We start from the raw sequence: 19,078 nt of genomic DNA on the forward strand, positions 1-19,078 counted from the left end.
ATTGGCGATTACAAATATGTTAGCACTTCACAGGTTTAAAAAAATGTTTTAGTTTAACAGTAAAAACAATTTTCTTACCACAATCATATTCCTCGCAGCAAGGTTCAGGGTCTTCGTCGGGACTTGCGTATACCTTCTTACTCTGGGTAGTGCAACGAGGACAAACCTCCGATTCGCAAACAGGAAACGTTTCAGGTACAAAGCAACCATCTTCACCGCGGGCTGTGTTCCTGCATGTGTAGTTTCTAAGACATCTGTCATCGCCTCTTGCCTGCCAGGAGCTGTCAACTTCTCGAGTGACGTTGTTGTTATCTTTGCACGACGAACACACGCATTTTGATTTCTTGCAGCCGCAAGTATCTGTTTCAGATATCTCTTTGTAGCCATCTGGGCACGAAGATACCTGGAATAAACAATTTTTTCAACTGTTTTGGTGCCTAAACATCACTTGGTACAGCGTACAATACTAGGGTTTGTTTCTCTATTTCTGTGTTTGCGTACAAATGATTGACACCTGATATTGTAAAAGTAAAATACTTCTTGTTGGGAGTTGGCTTAGGAATTGTTATATGTGTCCTCCTTGTGTGGACTGATTCTACATGTTTAATGTTTGTTTATTTTAACATTTTTATCTAATTGGCCACAATGTTTCACGAATATTACAGATATAACTGAAATGTTCATCCAATGTTTTAAACAAGCTTTTTGTACCTGTGATTGACATGATTTGCATACACAAGCATAGTCAGGACAGCACGGGTTAGATGATGTAGTGTTGAGTTCTACAACTTCACGATTGTCATCAAAACAACTGATAAAGGCATTCTGATATGTATGACATCTATTCTGATATTCTGTCGAATCATTGTAACATTCACAACGAGTACAAAGTCTCGAGCCTTCGAAATATTCCACCTGCTTCTGTCCAGGATAAGAGCAAGTTTCATTGCGGCATGCTGGAAGATAATAAACAAAAAATAATTTAGTAACATCAAGTTTTCATGCAACGGGCCCAGTATTTGCCCGAAACAAGTAATTTTGATTGTTTAAAGGAGCTAACATAGAGAGGACTATTTTGGAGATCAGCACTTTAAATATGAGTAGTTATTTGTTTGCATTGTTTGTGTTACACGTTCTTTTTTCATTCTAAGCATATGAAGGTATACTTTTGTTGTTTTCAAATGTTCACAACGTGTTTTTAAAGGAAACATTCAACGGCAAGTGCTGCAATTAAAATAGGATACGTTTTGTTACCCTCTCTTGGTCTTTATTGTATGTCAAAAACATCTGTACTTGAAAATAAATAAAGCTAAAGCAAACCCAAAAGTTTAGTTATTTTATAATTTTCCGGAAGTCTACTTACCGCAGTCGTATTTTTTGCAACAAGATGAAGTGTCTGTCTCTACTGTCTCACGGTTGTTCGGCTTACAATTGTGAAAGTCGAACTCATCTTTGCTCTCACAGGTCAAACTCTCGTTTTTGTAAACCGTCAGCTCGTAACATGACTCTCCTGCTTTTTTGTTGTCTGAACACATGTATTGTATCAAGCATCCATTGTCATCGGTCATATTCACTGAAGAGCCACGGGATATGAGGGTACCGTTGCCTATGTCACAAGAATTGCAAGTGCAGTTTGACCAATTGGAACAACAATCTTCATCAGTTTTCAGATCCTCTGTAATGTAACCAGTCTTACAGCTTGGTGGCGATGAGTTCTCACATGTTTTGCAAAAGCAGTTGTATTTCGGACAACATGGGGAGCTTGGGTCGCTTCCTGCTGGCTCCGATTCCACTGCTTTCTTGTCAGACGTACAATTTGCTTCTTCAAACTGTGTGGCTGTTTGGCAATCCATCCGAGGGTCGTAGGTTGTTACTGGTGTGCGGCATGTGGTCGTATTATCCGGGTTCTCATGTTGAGCGGAACAACTCTTCGTTATCATACAACCTTCGCCCACGTCCTCATTCCAAGTTTCATTGATCGCTACAGGGTTACCGTCGATCATACACACGTCGCACACACAGCTGTATATCGGACAGCAGTTGTTGGTGAGTGGGTCAGTCTCGGTGGAAACAGATACAGAGTGGTTTTTCGGGCATTCCGGTTCGGAACAGTTGTCATGGCTTTCTTGGCATACAATTTTATACCGAGGACAACATTTCTGAGCCGGATTTTCTTCTATCGTCAGAGGCTCGTACTTTTCATACGGCTTGAGAGGTGTAGGGTAGGGTATGTACTCTATCGGGCATTGAGAGCAGGTGCAGTTGTAGTAAGGACAGCACTGTCCATCAACTGGGGTACGTTGGCGTTCTTCTCCAAAACCACATTCGATGTTGTAGCCTGAGCAATGCGAATCTAGTTCGGGTTGTCCGTAACACTCGCACGTGAGAGTTTCACAACAGTTGTTGGTGACTTCATACGTTGAGTTCATTCTTCCCTCAATGTTACAATCTTCTTCAGTGACACTAGACTCTGGACAATTCTTCATCAACATGGTTTCGTTGTTGCACACGCATTTATATTCTGGGCAACACTGTTCTGATGAAGATTCCACAAGCTCAGCGTGTTCGTAACCTTTCAGGCAGTTGCCCTCAAATGTGTCCTTCTCTATACACGACAAACTTTCGTTGTATGTTACTGACATGGTGTAACATGAATCGGCTTGCTGTGGCGCAGAGCAAGACCACGTGACTTTACATCCGTTTTCGGTTCCGTTAAAGTCTTCACCAACATTGACACGTGAATTGTCAGGCGCTTCGCAACTGTCGCAGATGCAGTTCCATTTGGTGCAACAATCATCTAATGTTGTGATATCTTGTGCCAAGTAACCTGGATCGCACTCTGGTTTGTTGTCGTCGCACGTTTTGCAAGTACAGTCGTACACTGGGCAGCAAGGACTGTCAGGATTGGTACCGGGTTGACTTGTTATTGTCACTTCCCTGTCATCCCTGGTGCATGCATCGTTGGTTGAATTGTATCCGGGACAAAGATTTTTAAGTTGCTTTATGTCCTCGTTGCATGTGCAGTTGTATGTGGGATAACATCGTTCCTCATTTGCAGGATATTTAGTCTTCATCTCGCCAGGATAATCGCATGTTATTTCCTCATTTACTCGGGTTGTGTTGCACTCTATGAAATGAAAGTAAAGTAATTTGAAACTTTTCTATTAAACTCACATATATTAGCTCATTCCAAAATGTTTCCATTTCGTATCAGATGCAAAATCCATGTCAAAAACACACATCGCAGGAGATTATTGACCTCCCTATTTGAGCTATACGTGTAATGGTACTTACCACAATCATAGTCTGGACAACATTTTTCGTTTTCTATTTTCACAGCATATTCTCCTTCTCGCTTGCAATGGCGTGTCTCGAATTCTTCTTTGGTTGTACAGTTGAACGGTACTAAACAAAATCGCAAAGTAAAGTCGTTAGTTGACTGAGTAAACAGAATGCAAGCAATCTGGTTTCAGTTCGTTATTGGCGATTACAAATATGTTAGCACTTCACAGGTTTAAAAAAATGTTTTAGTTTAACAGTAAAAACAATTTTCTTACCACAATCATATTCCTCGCAGCAAGGTTCAGGGTCTTCGTCGGGACTTGCGTATACCTTCTTACTCTGGGTAGTGCAACGAGGACAAACCTCCGATTCGCAAACAGGAAACGTTTCAGGTACAAAGCAACCATCTTCACCGCGGGCTGTGTTCCTGCATGTGTAGTTTCTAAGACATCTGTCATCGCCTCTTGCCTGCCAGGAGCTGTCAACTTCTCGAGTGACGTTGTTGTTATCTTTGCACGACGAACACACGCATTTTGATTTCTTGCAGCCGCAAGTATCTGTTTCAGATATCTCTTTGTAGCCATCTGGGCACGAAGATACCTGGAATAAACAATTTTTTCAACTGTTTTGGTGCCTAAACATCACTTGGTACAGCGTACAATACTAGGGTTTGTTTCTCTATTTCTGTGTTTGCGTACAAATGATTGACACCTGATATTGTAAAAGTAAAATACTTCTTGTTGGGAGTTGGCTTAGGAATTGTTATATGTGTCCTCCTTGTGTGGACTGATTCTACATGTTTAATGTTTGTTTATTTTAACATTTTTATCTAATTGGCCACAATGTTTCACGAATATTACAGATATAACTGAAATGTTCATCCAATGTTTTAAACAAGCTTTTTGTACCTGTGATTGACATGATTTGCATACACAAGCATAGTCAGGACAGCACGGGTTAGATGATGTAGTGTTGAGTTCTACAACTTCACGATTGTCATCAAAACAACTGATAAAGGCATTCTGATATGTTTGACATCTATTCTGATATTCTGTCGAATCATTGTAACATTCACAACGAGTACAAAGTCTCGAGCCTTCGAAATATTCCACCTGCTTCTGTCCAGGATAAGAGCAAGTTTCATTGCGGCATGCTGGAAGATAATAAACAAAAAATAATTTAGTAACATCAAGTTTTCATGCAACGGGCCCAGTATTTGCCCGAAACAAGTAATTTTGATTGTTTAAAGGAGCTAACATAGAGAGGACTATTTTGGAGATCAGCACTTTAAATATGAGTAGTTATTTGTTTGCATTGTTTGTGTTACACGTTCTTTTTTCATTCCAAGCATATGAAGGTATACTTTTGTTGTTTTCAAATGTTCACAACGTGTTTTTAAAGGAAACATTCAACGGCAAGTGCTGCAATTAAAATAGGATACGTTTTGTTACCCTCTCTTGGTCTTTATTGTATGTCAAAAACATCTGTACTTGGAAATAAATAACACTAAAGCAAACCCAAAAGTTTAGTTATTTTATACTTTTCCGGAAGTGTACTTACCGCAGTCGTATATTTTGCAACAAGATGAAGTGTCTGTCTCTACTGTCTCACGGTTGTTCGGCTTACAATTGTGAAAGTCGAACTCATCTTTGCTCTCACAGGTCAAACTCTCGTTTTTGTAAACCGTCAGCTCGTAACATGACTCTCCTGCTTTTTTGTTGTCTGAACACATGTATTGTATCAAGCATCCATTCTCATCGGTCATATTCACTGAAGAGCCACGGGATATGAGGGTACCGTTGCCTATGTCACAAGAATTGCAAGTGCAGTTTGACCAATTGGAACAACAGTCTTCATCGGTTTTCAGATCCTCTGTAATGTAACCAGTCTTACAGCTTGGTGGCGATGAGTTCTCACATGTTTTGCAAAAGCAGTTGTATTTCGGACAACATGGGGAGCTTGGGTCGCTTCCTGCTGGCTCCGATTCCACTGCTTTCTTGTCAGACGTACAATTTGCTTCTTCAAACTGTGTGGCTGTTTGGCAATCCATCCGAGGGTCGTAGGTTGTTACTGGTGTGCGGCATGTGGTCGTATTATCCGGGTTCTCATGTTGAGCGGAACAACTCTTCGTTATCATACAACCTTCGCCCACGTCCTCATTCCAAGTTTCATTGATCGCTACAGGGTTACCGTCGATCATACACACGTCGCACACACAGCTGTATATCGGACAGCAGTTGTTGGTGAGTGGGTCAGTCTCGGTGGAAACAGATACAGAGTGGTTTTTCGGGCATTCCGGTTCGGAACAGTTGTCATGGCTTTCTTGGCATACAATTTTATACCGAGGACAACATTTCTGAGCCGGATTTTCTTCTATCGTCAGAGGCTCGTACTTTTCATACGGCTTGAGAGGTGTAGGGTAGGGTATGTACTCTATCGGGCATTGAGAGCAGGTGCAGTTGTAGTAAGGACAGCACTGTCCATCAACTGGGGTACGTTGGCGTTCTTCTCCAAAACCACATTCGATGTTGTAGCCTGAGCAATGCGAATCTAGTTCCGGTTGTCCGTAACACTCGCACGTGAGAGTTTCACAACAGTTGTTGGTGACTTCATACGTTGAGTTCATTCTTCCCTCAATGTTACAATCTTCTTCAGTGACACTAGACTCTGGACAATTCTTCATCAACATGGTTTCGTTGTTGCACACGCATTTATATTCTGGGCAACACTGTTCTGATGAAGATTCAACAAGCTCAGCGTGTTCGTAACCTTTCAGGCAGTTGCCCTCAAATGTGTCCTTCTCTATACACGACAAACTTTCGTTGTATGTTACTGACATGGTGTAACATGAATCGGCTTGCTGTGGCGCAGAGCAAGACCACGTGACTTTACATCCGTTTTCGGTTCCGTTAAAGTCTTCACCAACATTGACACGTGAATTGTCAGGCGCTTCGCAACTGTCGCAGATGCAGTTCCATTTGGTGCAACAATCATCTAATGTTGTGATATCTTGTGCCAAGTAACCTGGATCGCACTCTGGTTTGTTGTCGTCGCACGTTTTGCAAGTACAGTCGTACACTGGGCAGCAAGGACTGTCAGGATTGGTACCGGGTTGACTTGTTATTGTCACTTCCCTGTCATCCCTGGTGCATGCATCTTTGGTTACATTGTATTCGGGACAAAGATTTTCAAGTTTTTTCATGTCCTCGTTACAAGTGCAGTTGTAAGTGGGATAGCAATGTGTTTCATTAGGTGGATACTCTGTTAAGTCTTCGCCAGGCAGATCGCAAGCTGGTTCCTCGGGTGCCCCAGTTTCGTTGCAAGCTGAAAATAGAAAAGAAAGGGTGGTGTATAGTTATACAGTTTTTGTATTCAGACACTTTGTACTTACAGCATTGGAACTGAGGACAGCATGTGGCAATGTCAATTTGGTCGGCATATTCACCGACTCTTGTGCAATATTCTTTTTCGTATTCAGCTTTTGTTGTACAGTTGTCTTTTTGATTGCCTAACGTTTCTGATCTGTAGCAAGCATTGGAATCGTTTGATTCTCTAACTTCCAAGCAGCGCACCGTCTTGTTGCACAAATCGTTGTCGATGTAAGTGTGGGTGGCCCCGATATCCAAATTGACTCCGTAGGGGAGCTTGCACTTATTGCAGACACATTCGTATTCTGGACAACACCCTTCAGTTGGTATCTTGTTAAGGGTTTGCCATTCAAGACAGGTTGGCGGTTCGTTACACGAGCAACCTGTTTAAAAAAATTCTTTAGTGCATCGGTTCCTAACCTTTCTGGTGTCGTGACCCCCAGATAACAGTTGCCAAGTTGCGGTGACACCAAGGACAAAATTAGTATGCTTTTAAAATTGACTGAATTTTTTTCTCAACAACGAAGTGGTCCATGGGTTTATTTTATTGGGGCTAGTGGTCCATTGCCTGAAACTAGTTGGGAACCATTGCTTTAGGCGACCCCAGGCAAATTGTCAGACGACTCTAGTTAGGGTCGCGACCCACAGGTTGGGAACCGCTGCTTTAGTGGATCCAAGAGTCAATTTGGCGATTTGGGGAAATATTTTAAACAAGGTTTGAACTATCGAGAGGTTCGTAAAAAACCTAAACAACTTTTGTTTGTATGACGTAACCTAGTCGTAGTCTGTTCACTTACATTCGGTTTTAACGCACTCTGTCGTACTGGCGTCTCGTCTTACGTAACCAGGTTTGCACACACACCCGGTGACGAGCTGTTCACTTTGACAAGATCCGGGCACTGATGTCTCGTAGGATTGACATGTTTGATCAATTTCACAAACCTTTGCACACCGTCGGTATTCTGTACCTTCCTCTGTACATTCTTCAACTGCGACAAAATTGATTAGGCTTTAAAGTTGGGACTTTCTTTGGAATTAATGAAATTCGGCTTTGGTAAAGAACACGTTAAGCAGAAGTTTAAAGGATAGAAAAAATAATTAGAGCGACAAAGAGGTATGTGTAAAACCTAAATAGTCAAACGAAATTTAGGAGCAAAATCTATGAATTGTCACCACCGGATCGCATTAAGCAAGTCAGCCAAAAGTTTGGTTGCACATTGAAAAATAAGTAATTCACTTCACGCGTTGAAAAATATGGAAATGTGTCAGCGAAATTTTTGGTATGTTAGTTGATTTGCAAAGCTTCAGTGGACAAAATAATGTTAATGTCTTTCTGTTGTCTTACCTTGACAGTCTATGACATTATTTGGATCCACACAAACACCATTTTGCAAGCAGAGATTTACAAATGCTTCCACTGCACTGCTGCGGCAAGTATCGCACTAAAAATACACAAAATCTTGTGGTAACTACAATTGAATGCTAAAAAACAAAATTAAAATACATTACAAAACCAAAGTCGTCAAATAATAAATAGAAGTACATAAATGTTTTCTGATGAGTATGAGGAGTCATGCAGAACTAAATTATTTTTTCTTCGCTTGTATTTAGAATGACGTGTGGGTATATTCTGTCTGCCTTGTTGAAAAGAATTAGGAAAACACTTTCGCCATTTGAGATTTACAAATGTTCCTGAGTTTTGTTTACAAAGCATATTTGTCACTTATAATTTCAACAATAAAACACACTCTGGTGCTTGTTACTGGTTTCTTGTTCAGAGTGGTTTAGAGTGGAATACCTTTTTGGTTTTGTTCGCGTCGAAAATACACGCCTTGGCAAATTGTTCGGCGTCTGCATGCGATTCACATTTCTTAAACTCAGTTGAATTGAAGATGTCGCACACATCAGGAGCACATGTTGCATTACTACACCGGTGGGGTAATTCATATCCTTGCTCCTTTAATCTTTAAAAACACAACAACATTTTTCTCTGATCTACGCCGTAGTTTGTCCGGTAATGTAATGTTTCAGAACACTTACTGTTTACAGGTAAGACAAGATGGCGATGTACACTTTTCACATTCTTGATCAGTAACATTCACCAACCAGTTGTGGCCAAAATCATTTTTGTCGACGATTTTGGTGCCGTTTTTCCCTTCAAAATCGTCATTTCTGTCGTTGGTACATGTTCCTACAGTAACAACAAAAAACTCAATGTTACGAGGATCGAAATTGCAACTCTTGGCAACTCAAGTTGAACTCGCACACTCTCTAAACCGACTTGTTACAAACAGTTTTTTTTAAGGTTTGGTTTGGGTGACCGCTAAGTAGTTTTAAGAGACCGCAAGTGTTTCATTTAAATACCAAAAAATAGTACTGTAGTTGCAAGTCCAAATTTTGGGAAACCGCTGGAGAAATTTGGGGGACCGTTTCGGTCCCCCAAAACACCTTAAAAAAACACTGGTTACAAATAACAATTGTTTAAACGTGTGGAATAAAAAAGTTTTCTAGTATATATCATTCGCACTCTTGTAGTTTTGTTTGTAAACACGCTCTTTTCAAACCCGTATTTAGTTCTGCAACTACGATATTGCTGTCTTACTTAAACTGCAGATAACAAACTACAGAAGTAGGACAAAAAGTCACAAGTACTTACCGCACAGACCAACAGTGCGATTAAAATGTGAAGAGAATGGGATTTTTATGCTGACCAAGGGAGCATTGGCGTTTGTGTTGTACACAAGTGTAAGATCGATCTCCGGGATTAGTAAGAAAATTAGACGTGCCACGATTCGGATAGAAATGCCACCTTCAGACCAAGGAAGCGTAGGCACCGCGACGCCGTTTACTTTGACCTGAAATATACGTTCAGTATTCTTATGATTTTGATGTTTCCTGAAAGTTAACACTGACTCGAAAGTTTTTTGTTTTGATAACCTAAATTTATTTCATGTTTGGTATGTTGTTAATCTTTAAATATACATCTCGAGAAAATCGTTTGGTACAAAATCAGTATATTAAACCATTTATCTGAAAATAATTATGTGTTTTGCCCCAAATGTCAACAAGACACCATTATTGGAATCGAATCAGCAAAAGTATGTACATCTAACATACAACACACAGTTTTCTTATTCACTTCGCCAAACTTACAGATTCCATCAGTGTTTGACCTGGTCCACGGTACAGTTCAACCTGTGTCCCATCCCATTCTACAAAAACTTTTTTCAAGCAAGTCAGAGGGTTGTCGTTTTCATCCGAACACACTGTGTTGTCACTGTATGGAAAAAATAGGTGCTTATAAAATAACCAGGAATCTTAACGTTTCGGCGATTTACTGATGTAAAGTAAATAAAGGGGTTTAAAGTAAGATTTTCGCGCTCGAAAAACTGTTTTTGAAGTGCTCTTTGTAAGTATGTGCGATGTCTGCGCAAGTTTTGTTACATGTGAGCATCTAATCTGGGAATTGACTGCACATTTGTTTTTCCATTTTTAAATTTCCTTTTTTTTTAATAACGTAAGACCAGACTTGCTAGAGTTTCAATGTGTTAAAACATTTTCGGACATGAAAACCACGATAGAACCACCTATGTGCCCATCACCAAATACCTGTAGATATGAAGGCGGTCCGAATTTCTGTAAGTCACCAAAGTGTAATGACATTGTCCCATGAATGCGTAAGATGAACCATCAAAAGTCGAATAGTGTGGATCTCCAAACGCAGTGCAAATACCTTTAAAGTAACCTCACGTTTCAACAGATTTGTCTTTCAGGTACTATCGTAGTGGGACCATGGTTTCATGAATCCATGATAGGCCAACTTAAACGTTTTTAACAGAACATGAATCCTGCAAAGTTTGGGTTACTTACATTGACATTGATAGTCAGGGCAGCAAGGGTCTTCGGGAAAACGTTCTGCCGTTGCAGCCATTCTGTTAACACACGTTGGTACGACTTGGCCGGGACATGACTCAGGGATCTCCATTATATTACATCCTTCAGCGCACGAACATTCGCAGCGTTTTCGCAAACAACTGTTTACTTCCCACTCTTCTCCGGGCTGTAAACAACAGTTACAAGATTATTAGCCAAAAAATAAGGATAAAAGGAAAATGATTTTTCTTGTTGTTGAAAACAGATAAACTGATAGCAAACGGTTGGCAATTAAAGAAAAAACAAGTGTGTTAATGTAAAAAATATATTAAATATTTTTTTTGAGAAACACATCATTAGTAATTTTCTTTTTCAGAATACATCAGGATTAGAACGTAAATCGAGGGTTTGTACACTATGGCAGTGGTTCCCAACCAGAGGGGAATTCCCTATTAGGGGGGGGGATTTTGTAATTTGTAGGGGGATTTTGTGTTACAATATATTTTATATTAATCTCTTACTGGTTGTCTGTGCTATGTGTTATTGCTGCAGTTGCCACACATGAGCTGAGGAAAAGAAAGTTAAAGATCGTATATATTAAAAGCTATAGATCTTATAATCGAGAGTTTAGTTTCTGTTCTAAGAATTACATTAAAATGTTAATTTAAATGATATTTTAGAAAACTAAATTTGTAGGGGGGGATTAGATTTGATCGACTAAAATCGACTAAAATGGTGCACAGGACAAAAAGGTTAGGAACCACTGCACTATGGTAATGCCATGGCAGCAAATCGATTTATTTGGTAAAATGCCGAACGAAAATGTCAGTCACACTTTTGTTACAAAATGTGGAAAATCGGCAATCAAACGTGTTTACTCACCCCATGCACCATCCCTTCGTCCAAGCATCCCGATTTGCAACATTCCCCTGGGCAACATTCTGTGCTTGCTGATGTGTCTGTCACCAGATACTCGTTAACAGGGCATACTGCATGTAAACAATAATCTCGAAGGTCGGCACGTTGGCTGTATGGACAAGAATCGGGTGCAGTTGAATTTAGGGTGCAAGTCTGTTAAAGTAAATGACCATAGTTTGAAAAACACTCAGAAACGTATCCTATTATGACGGCCCGTAGGTCGAAATCTAATAATATGGATAGATTAGTAACTAAAACGCACCCACTTGTCCAAAAGCTACATTTCGCAGGTTGACTAATTTGTTTACAAAAAATGCTGAAAAGTGATTTACAATTAGGTGATTGCTAAATTATCATGTTGCCGCAACAAACAATTTGGTTCAACACAATGTCAATAAGATAACTCTAATGCATTTAGTTGCTCATTATTTTAGAAAACGTGTAAAAAGCATTGCAGTGTTCATAATGCCATGAATAAAAATGCTCAGCGCTTTTAAGGCAGTCATATTATCCCAGGCAATACAGCGCGGTCTCTACTCGTGCCCAATTATAACACTAACAATACACAAACGCATACATATTGAATGCAGGAGTCAGTTGAATCTTTCCAATCGTCGTCGATGTTGTAGACCTCTCCTGTTGCACTGTCATAACATTTTGTGCAGTTGCATTCCTTCCGATCACAGCAATCGTTTAGCTCTCCAACCTGGGCAAAGGAAAAGTTGAAGAAATAGATAACGTTTAAAGCAAAATCTAAACAAAGTATAAAACAACAGTACAACTGCACACACACTAAGACCAGAGGTAAGTAACACCAAAGCAGCGGTTACGAGATCGAGTTTCCAAAAGGAAGTGTTTTGGCCTATTTGTAAAAAAGTAACGTCTAATCAGGGTTTGAAAAATTATTGAAAAACACAATTTAATACATACAACGCTGTCTATTCTCCTTGAGTTTTATGTCAATTACTCCAATTTGGTTTGTTTAATAGTTATTGTAGACTTATAATTCGAAAAAAATCACTATAACTTAAGGGGCACTAAAAAGGTTTGGACTTTTAATTAGGTCGCCAACGTTTGAATTTAATAGACTTACCGTGGTAAGTTCTTCTTGAATGCCACACGATGGTTCAAAAACTTTGCACTTTGTTTCGTTACAGGAGCAATTGTATGCGGGGCAACAAGTTCCCTCAAGGTCTGATGTAACCTGAGGAACAGAAACATGGTTCTAACATGTGTGTTAAAAATTTTAAACACTTAAACAACAAATACTTCGGTTTCACGCACCGACTTTGGCTCCTTTAAAATAACGAGACATTACCAGCAATACTTGTAGTGATCAACATAAAACGGATTTAGGATGCGTTCATTTATTATAAAATTTGTTAAAAGCTATAGTAGAAAACGTGAAACGTATAAAGCATATTTATAAAAGTTTTCAATTTTTTATAAAAAAGGGCATTGTTGAAATGTATGTTGTTACAAAAACTACAATACTTTAGAAATAAACACACTTTCAGCCAACAACTAAAAAGAGAAAACGGAATAAAACCAATAATTTATTTTACGTTTGTTCGTTTAAAATTTTCAACAGCGGGCATGATAAAGTAATCATCAATGATTTAAAAATCTTGTTGGGCAAATGTTTATACCTTGTCCTCGTAATCAGCACACTCGGTCGTGTCTTCCGCGCAAGCAACAGGGACACACTCATGTTTTGGACAACAGGTATCGTAAGCACATCTCATGTCAGGGCTTCCTGGCGTACCGGCTTCGGTCGTGTTAAGGATCTTACACTCGCCACAAGTGGGCGCCTTTGTGCAATCGGCAGGGTCACACACTGTGAGAAAGTATATCAAATAAAGGGTAGGCTACAATGCTCGTACAGCAATATTTAGAGAGATCACAGTGACATAGGTTCTTATGATACTAAAATCTGAACCCTATGTACTAAGCGCAAATATAAATGATTTATAAATATTGTTTGTTACGTATATAAGCTGTTTCTGCCAGGCATAATATCAAATATACAGCTCTTTTGCAAATTTTGTTTTGTTTCGACGTTTCGACGTCTATGCAGGTCGCTTTTATCAGGGTAAATAACACTGAATGGGCGTAGTACAGTGCACGATTAACTAAGGAAACAAAATAAGAATTGTAAATTTTTGTATGTTACTTTAAGAACTTTTTCACTTACCGCATTCACTTGATGTCGCACAACCGCAAATGAATTCCGACATCTTGTGACACCCGTCTGTTGGACACGTGGTTTCATTTACGCAATGGGTTCTCTCCATCTCCGGCGGACACTCACAAGCCGCCGTCTTACATATTAAATCGCCTTCAGTATAGTTGGTGAATACTCGAATTTCTGGTGCAGTGCAGTTTAGTGCCTCCGCTACAGCTGGGTCATACTCGTCCTTGCATACTGTTGAGGAAAGAAAATAGTTTTTTTAAGATGAGGCGTTACGTTAATTGTCCAGCGTTGTGAGCAGTTTGAACCTACAACTTTACTTCAAACAAGTCGATAAAATAGATCAATTAGTAACCTGGCAATGCAAAACTAGCATGTGACACGTTTTGGCAATTACCATGTGTGATTAAAAAAAGATATGTACTACAATAAGAGTATTCTTCTAAGATTTGTCAGATTACAAGCATCGTATTTTGATTGCAACATTAAACGCATTTCTTTCTGTTCAATGAGTTATATATTACGATTGCATAGTCAAACTTTGAAGTTGATGTTTATAAACCGTATTTTACACAAACAGACAGACAGACACATCAGCATTAAAGAAACAATAACTTTTCTCTATTGCCAAAATAAAGTAACAATACTTACCACAATGCTTTGTTTCGCAGCATGCATCGGTATTAGTTGACACAGTTTCCAGTTGAGCGTACGCTGGGCATTCGTCGTATTGACATGGAGTAGGTTTTGATGTAATTTTGTAACAGACACTTCCGTCAGTTTTTTGCTCTGGATCACAACTAACTGTTGTACAATTCTCTGTCCACGATGTATTGCCAGCCTAAACACATCTCAGGGTGTTAAATGTTCTCAAAGCTCTTCTTGTCATTAAACAAACTTTGTTTTACACCCAAGCGTATGTTGCCAGTATATAGTTTGCGTATCTTTAGGGATGGGAATACACGCAAAAAATAAAAGTAAGGCAAATAACATTGATTAAGTGCCCTTTAGCATAAATAAATTATAATTCGTTTTAAAATTGCAAGAAACAGTCACACGTTGTAAACGATTAGTACAACTTTTATATAAACTAAGCTTATAAGTATAACGTTTAAAACAAACCTTTAATTCATTGTTGTGGTAGCATCCTATACATTTGCAACTGTAGGATTCACAGCAAGAACTTGTAGTATCCGTTATCAGTTCCTCGTTAGGTTCACACTTCGGCTTCTCTGGGCATTCTTGATCACACTTGGGCACACAGCGACAACAGTTTATGCTAATTTCATAGTTGTCGCAGATGTCAGTGCCCTGAAAAATACATAAAAATGGTTGAAGGGCCTATAGAGTTAGTGCGTTGACACTACAACATTGATTGACTGTAAAAGGAAGTAATCAGGTTTATTTTTGTGACATAAATGCGGTCTCGAGGACACCTTTATGTGGAGAAACTAACGTTATTTTAACCTGGATTAATGGTGGAAAAATTGTTATCAATTTTAAACTAAGTTAAATAAAAGAAATCTCCTTTGAGCGAAACAAAACATTTCGTACCCTATTTTCGCATCTAAGACCGTTGATTGGGTCACAAGTCACATTTTCTGGGAGGGTATCATTCGGAGCAAACACTTTTCTGCACTTGATACCACGAACATATGCAGGGCACATTTCTCCGAGAGACTCCTTTGCAGTGTTTATGTCCTCGATCTCCACTAGGCTAGCCACAGACGGGACATGGTTGCTCACGTACTCTGAAAATCCGCAAACTCTTTCCTCTTCTTCCTGGCAACCAGCTGCAAAATGCAAAAAGATGCAAAAAACACGCACATGTGCAAGCAATAAAAGCAACAGTGATTATAAACCATCTGAAATAATGTCTTTGCTATTGTTTGTTTGTCAAGGAAAGCTTTTGTCATCGAAGAACAACTTAACACAGTGGTTCTTATCCTTTATAGACAAAATCCTCACGAAACTGTTTAAAACATTTTTGTTCCTCCCAAAACTACATAGATGTAGATACCTAACCATACAAAGATCTATAAAAAAATTCTTTAATCAACTTTACTGGTTATATTCCCGGAGCAAAGCTGTCTATTTACAAACCACATGTACAAATTAAAGTAAATTCCTTCTTCCTTTGTGAGGAATTTCCCCCGGTTTAACAAATTTATTTGAAGCTGGTTTGTAACTTACGGGTAGGAGTAGGGGCCAAAATACAGGGACCACATTCGCCAGGTTGGACACAAGCCTTTTTGTGCTCGTCATACAGGTATCCGTCCTCACACCTGACAAAAAAAAAACACAGTTTGCATAACAAGGTTCGATGCTCAACTTATAGAAATAGCTTTCGAGTCTTTCTTTCACTAAACAAGCACAACTTAAATATATGATAAAAATATATTGGAAGTCAGCAAGAAAACGTGTGTGTCCTTTGCCTGTCTGCCGAAACTCTGGTGTCTTTCCATACTTGTGTTTTGCGTTTTTTACTTTTCGGCGAATACATAGCTTACGCACCAAGTAATCAGTACATAGACTAAGTTAGTAAAGAAGCAATCAACTGTACATTACACTCTCTGTATTGATTTCTAACTTCCTGTTTTATCAATGTTTGTCTAAAATGGTATTTTAATTGCTACGTTTATGTCCATATCATTGTTATTAGAGGAAAATGTTGGCAAGATTTTTGTTCACTTACTCTGGCTGACAGCTTTCCACACAGCCGTCAATACACACAGTTATATCAGCACAGCAGTATTTCGTACACACTGTACAAGGGTTGTACTTCCATGTGCACTCGCTGGGTTTTGTGTTGTAAGATTCACACATCATTGCTGAAAGTATATAAAGGTTAAGAAATGTATTTGTGCTGGATCTATTATTACAAATAGGGGTACGATGTTATTGTGTTGTAATTCTTGACAGTAAACAACCAGCTTTTTCCATACAGGCCGCTTTTTTACATACAGGCTAAAATTGTCCAGACCCTTACTGGCCATAGAAACAGGGTTTAACTTGCTTCGAAAACGTATGCATAACTAAGTTGTTGACCAGTTACTACAACTTTGCTTTTTTTCCAAAAATGTAGACATAAGAACTACAAGCTAGTGGTTTTATAGCAAACCAACTTTAAAATTCACCCAAGAACACGCCAGAAACAATTTTTGAAATAAGAGGAAAGTTAAACTCACGACACACTGAAGCACTTCGCCACCCGACAGCTATTCCGTGTGCACCACACGCCATCGCGTAATCGGAAATACTGGAACAGAAACACTCGCAGTCCCCTCCAGAATCACACGAACATGTTTCATTAGTACATTGGTGAAAATAGGAATCGGCGGCAACCTGTATTGGAAATGAGGTTTTATAAATAATTGGATCCTTTTCAAGGTCAGCGCGTTCATGAATTACCCGATTTTTTATAGGAAATCTGTATTACGCCCAAAAGTTGTATAATTGTGTCACAAATAATCCCGAAAGTCCGGCCCGAAGCATACCGTGGTTTTCAAAATAAACCAGACCCGATCCGAAGCATACCGTGGTTTTCAAAATAAACCAGACCCGATCCGAAAAGTCGGCGCAATTTTTAACTCTGCTCCAAAGTGAATGTCTGGCTGGATTATTGTAATAATGTTTGCTTCCTATATTATTTATACAAACGGCTTACATACAAGTTTGGTTGAATGTTGAAACCACGTAAAGGTAATTACCTTTGCTCTACATTCATCGAAAACTTCAGTGTAAAGAATGTTGCATTTGTTTATAGCCCACGCCAGCTTGGTGCCACAATCGGCAGGTTCCGGAGCATCAACGTCACCGCATTGCGACGACACTTTCCAACTATTCCCGAAGTCTATAGGCGAAGTGGGAACGTCGTTGTTCAGCGTGGTAAAGTCGTTCGAGGCATCGCCGTCCAAACTTCCGCACAAACCGCATTTAGGAACAAACTGTCAAAAGTTGTATCGCATAAGTTGACCCAAATACTACCGGTAAAAACAAGACGATTAGCCTACAGTTTTATAGGCAGGTTTGCCATCGACATGAACCCAAAAATAGAGCAACTGAAAAGTTAGATTTTCATACGAAACGAAACAAACGTTTTTGAACAAATCTTTGCATTTATACGAACCATCACATATCACATGCGAAATTTTTGACCAGAAGTAATAAAAACACTTTTTGCATCTCACGACAACTCGTGTCTAGGTTTTTACTTGTAGCAGGGATTTGAATTGTAATTTAAAAAAAAAATAGGACAAAATAAGGATGAAAGTCAAAAAGAACATTTCGTAGAAATTAGGACAATACATTTTTCTGAGCCACTGCTCTTTAAAATAAGGACAAATCTTAGAAATACGGACGGTATGGCAACCCTGTTCATAGGTCTTAAAAATTTATGAAAATAACAACTTGGCAGCAAGCAGGTTTAGGTGATATATTTTTTTGTACAGGAACGAAAAAGTTTTTTACTTTCTGCAATTCTAAAACAGATCAATGAGATATTGATGAAATTTTGTATAGTACTTATTATTTTACTGTCTTTCAAAATAAAATTTGCTTTACTCACCGTATTTTCTTTGTTAAAACGGACGTAGACGTTAGTCTTTTTATCCCACAGCACATGGCCCATAGTTTTTTGTTTGTTTCTTAAAATAGCAATGATATGTGTCTTTGTCGAAAACACTACAAGGAAAGAGCCAATGAATTCGATATTTAATGCCCGCTCAGGCAAAAGTTGAATGTCGTTGTTTTCAGGGGTAAGAGTTGTTTCGAATTTCTGTCATAAAACGTTTAAAAAAGTTTAATTTCAAGCTCGAAGCTTTAATAATACAAAACGACACTAAAAATGCAAACCTCAGTTAAAATGTAGGTAAGTTTAGCTAAATTAGGTTTTAAGTTAGAAAATAACAAACATAGCAACACGATTGCACTAAAAAACAATCCCAAGCCTAAAATAGCTGCGCAACGTTTAAACATTAAGGAGGGTAGAATTCGTGGCAAAACGCGTTGTTGCTACACCTTATTATGTATAACGGTTGCGCTAAATAAATACGACTTACATTATTTTGTGATATCTGGCCTGAAACACACAGCAGCGCGTTTTCAATTCAAATTTTAAATGGTTTTACAACATTCGACAAGGCGCGACGTACCCCGTTGATAATATGCACAGTTGTGTCACACATAGCTTGGTTAGAGCCCTGGCAATCTCGACTTTTCACTGTGATTCTCCAGAAAAAGTTGGTTCTGGTTGTATCCACAATATTCCCACCATTGCAGTTATCAGAGGCCAGTAGGTATTCGCACGGACCACGGAAGTTGAAGCGTTTCCCATCGAAAGATTTTATGTAAGAACCGCCGACGATACTGCATTCGTCGTGGCACCCGTGACGGTTGATGGACCAGGTTTGGTTCGCCAGACAAGTTCTATTGAAAAATAAAAATA

The 19,078-nt window shown here is 39.0% G+C and overlaps 2 protein-coding genes across 2 annotated transcripts in view; both read right to left on the minus strand.

Annotated features, from left to right (window-relative positions):
• Positions 1–15,548, minus strand: part of LOC145205590 (uncharacterized) — a 30,465-nt gene extending 14,917 nt beyond the window's left edge. The window contains exons 1-25 of the mRNA XM_080078322.1: positions 15,482–15,548; positions 15,187–15,425; positions 14,755–14,943; positions 14,284–14,473; positions 13,636–13,866; positions 13,091–13,278; positions 12,535–12,645; positions 12,019–12,147; positions 11,406–11,594; positions 10,521–10,710; positions 10,260–10,383; positions 9,804–9,927; positions 9,307–9,505; positions 8,691–8,841; positions 8,449–8,614; positions 7,996–8,092; positions 7,448–7,639; positions 6,674–7,033; positions 4,843–6,606; positions 4,191–4,435; positions 3,558–3,882; positions 3,295–3,405; positions 1,364–3,127; positions 712–956; positions 79–403 (exon numbers count right to left, since the gene is read on the minus strand). Coding sequence (XP_079934448.1) covers positions 79–403; positions 712–956; positions 1,364–3,127; positions 3,295–3,405; positions 3,558–3,882; positions 4,191–4,435; positions 4,843–6,606; positions 6,674–7,033; positions 7,448–7,639; positions 7,996–8,092; positions 8,449–8,614; positions 8,691–8,841; positions 9,307–9,505; positions 9,804–9,927; positions 10,260–10,383; positions 10,521–10,710; positions 11,406–11,594; positions 12,019–12,147; positions 12,535–12,645; positions 13,091–13,278; positions 13,636–13,866; positions 14,284–14,473; positions 14,755–14,943; positions 15,187–15,425; positions 15,482–15,548 — 7,915 coding nt within the window. The remainder of the gene's footprint in view (positions 1–78; positions 404–711; positions 957–1,363; positions 3,128–3,294; positions 3,406–3,557; positions 3,883–4,190; positions 4,436–4,842; positions 6,607–6,673; positions 7,034–7,447; positions 7,640–7,995; positions 8,093–8,448; positions 8,615–8,690; positions 8,842–9,306; positions 9,506–9,803; positions 9,928–10,259; positions 10,384–10,520; positions 10,711–11,405; positions 11,595–12,018; positions 12,148–12,534; positions 12,646–13,090; positions 13,279–13,635; positions 13,867–14,283; positions 14,474–14,754; positions 14,944–15,186; positions 15,426–15,481) is intronic.
• Positions 15,549–16,758: 1,210 nt separating this feature from the next.
• LOC145205591 (mucin-2-like) lies at positions 16,759–18,262 on the minus strand. The gene is made up of 3 exons (XM_080078323.1): positions 18,200–18,262; positions 17,343–17,579; positions 16,759–16,977 (listed from the first exon to the last, which is right to left on the minus strand). Exons 1-3 carry the CDS (start codon positions 18,260–18,262, stop codon positions 16,759–16,761), a joined length of 519 nt encoding a protein of 172 aa, XP_079934449.1.
• Positions 18,263–19,078: the final 816 nt, after the last annotated feature.

This window comes from Phallusia mammillata, chromosome 8, assembly GCF_965637545.1.
Source record: "Phallusia mammillata chromosome 8, kaPhaMamm4.hap1.1, whole genome shotgun sequence".
NCBI classification, from domain to species: Eukaryota; Metazoa; Chordata; class Ascidiacea; order Phlebobranchia; family Ascidiidae; genus Phallusia; species Phallusia mammillata.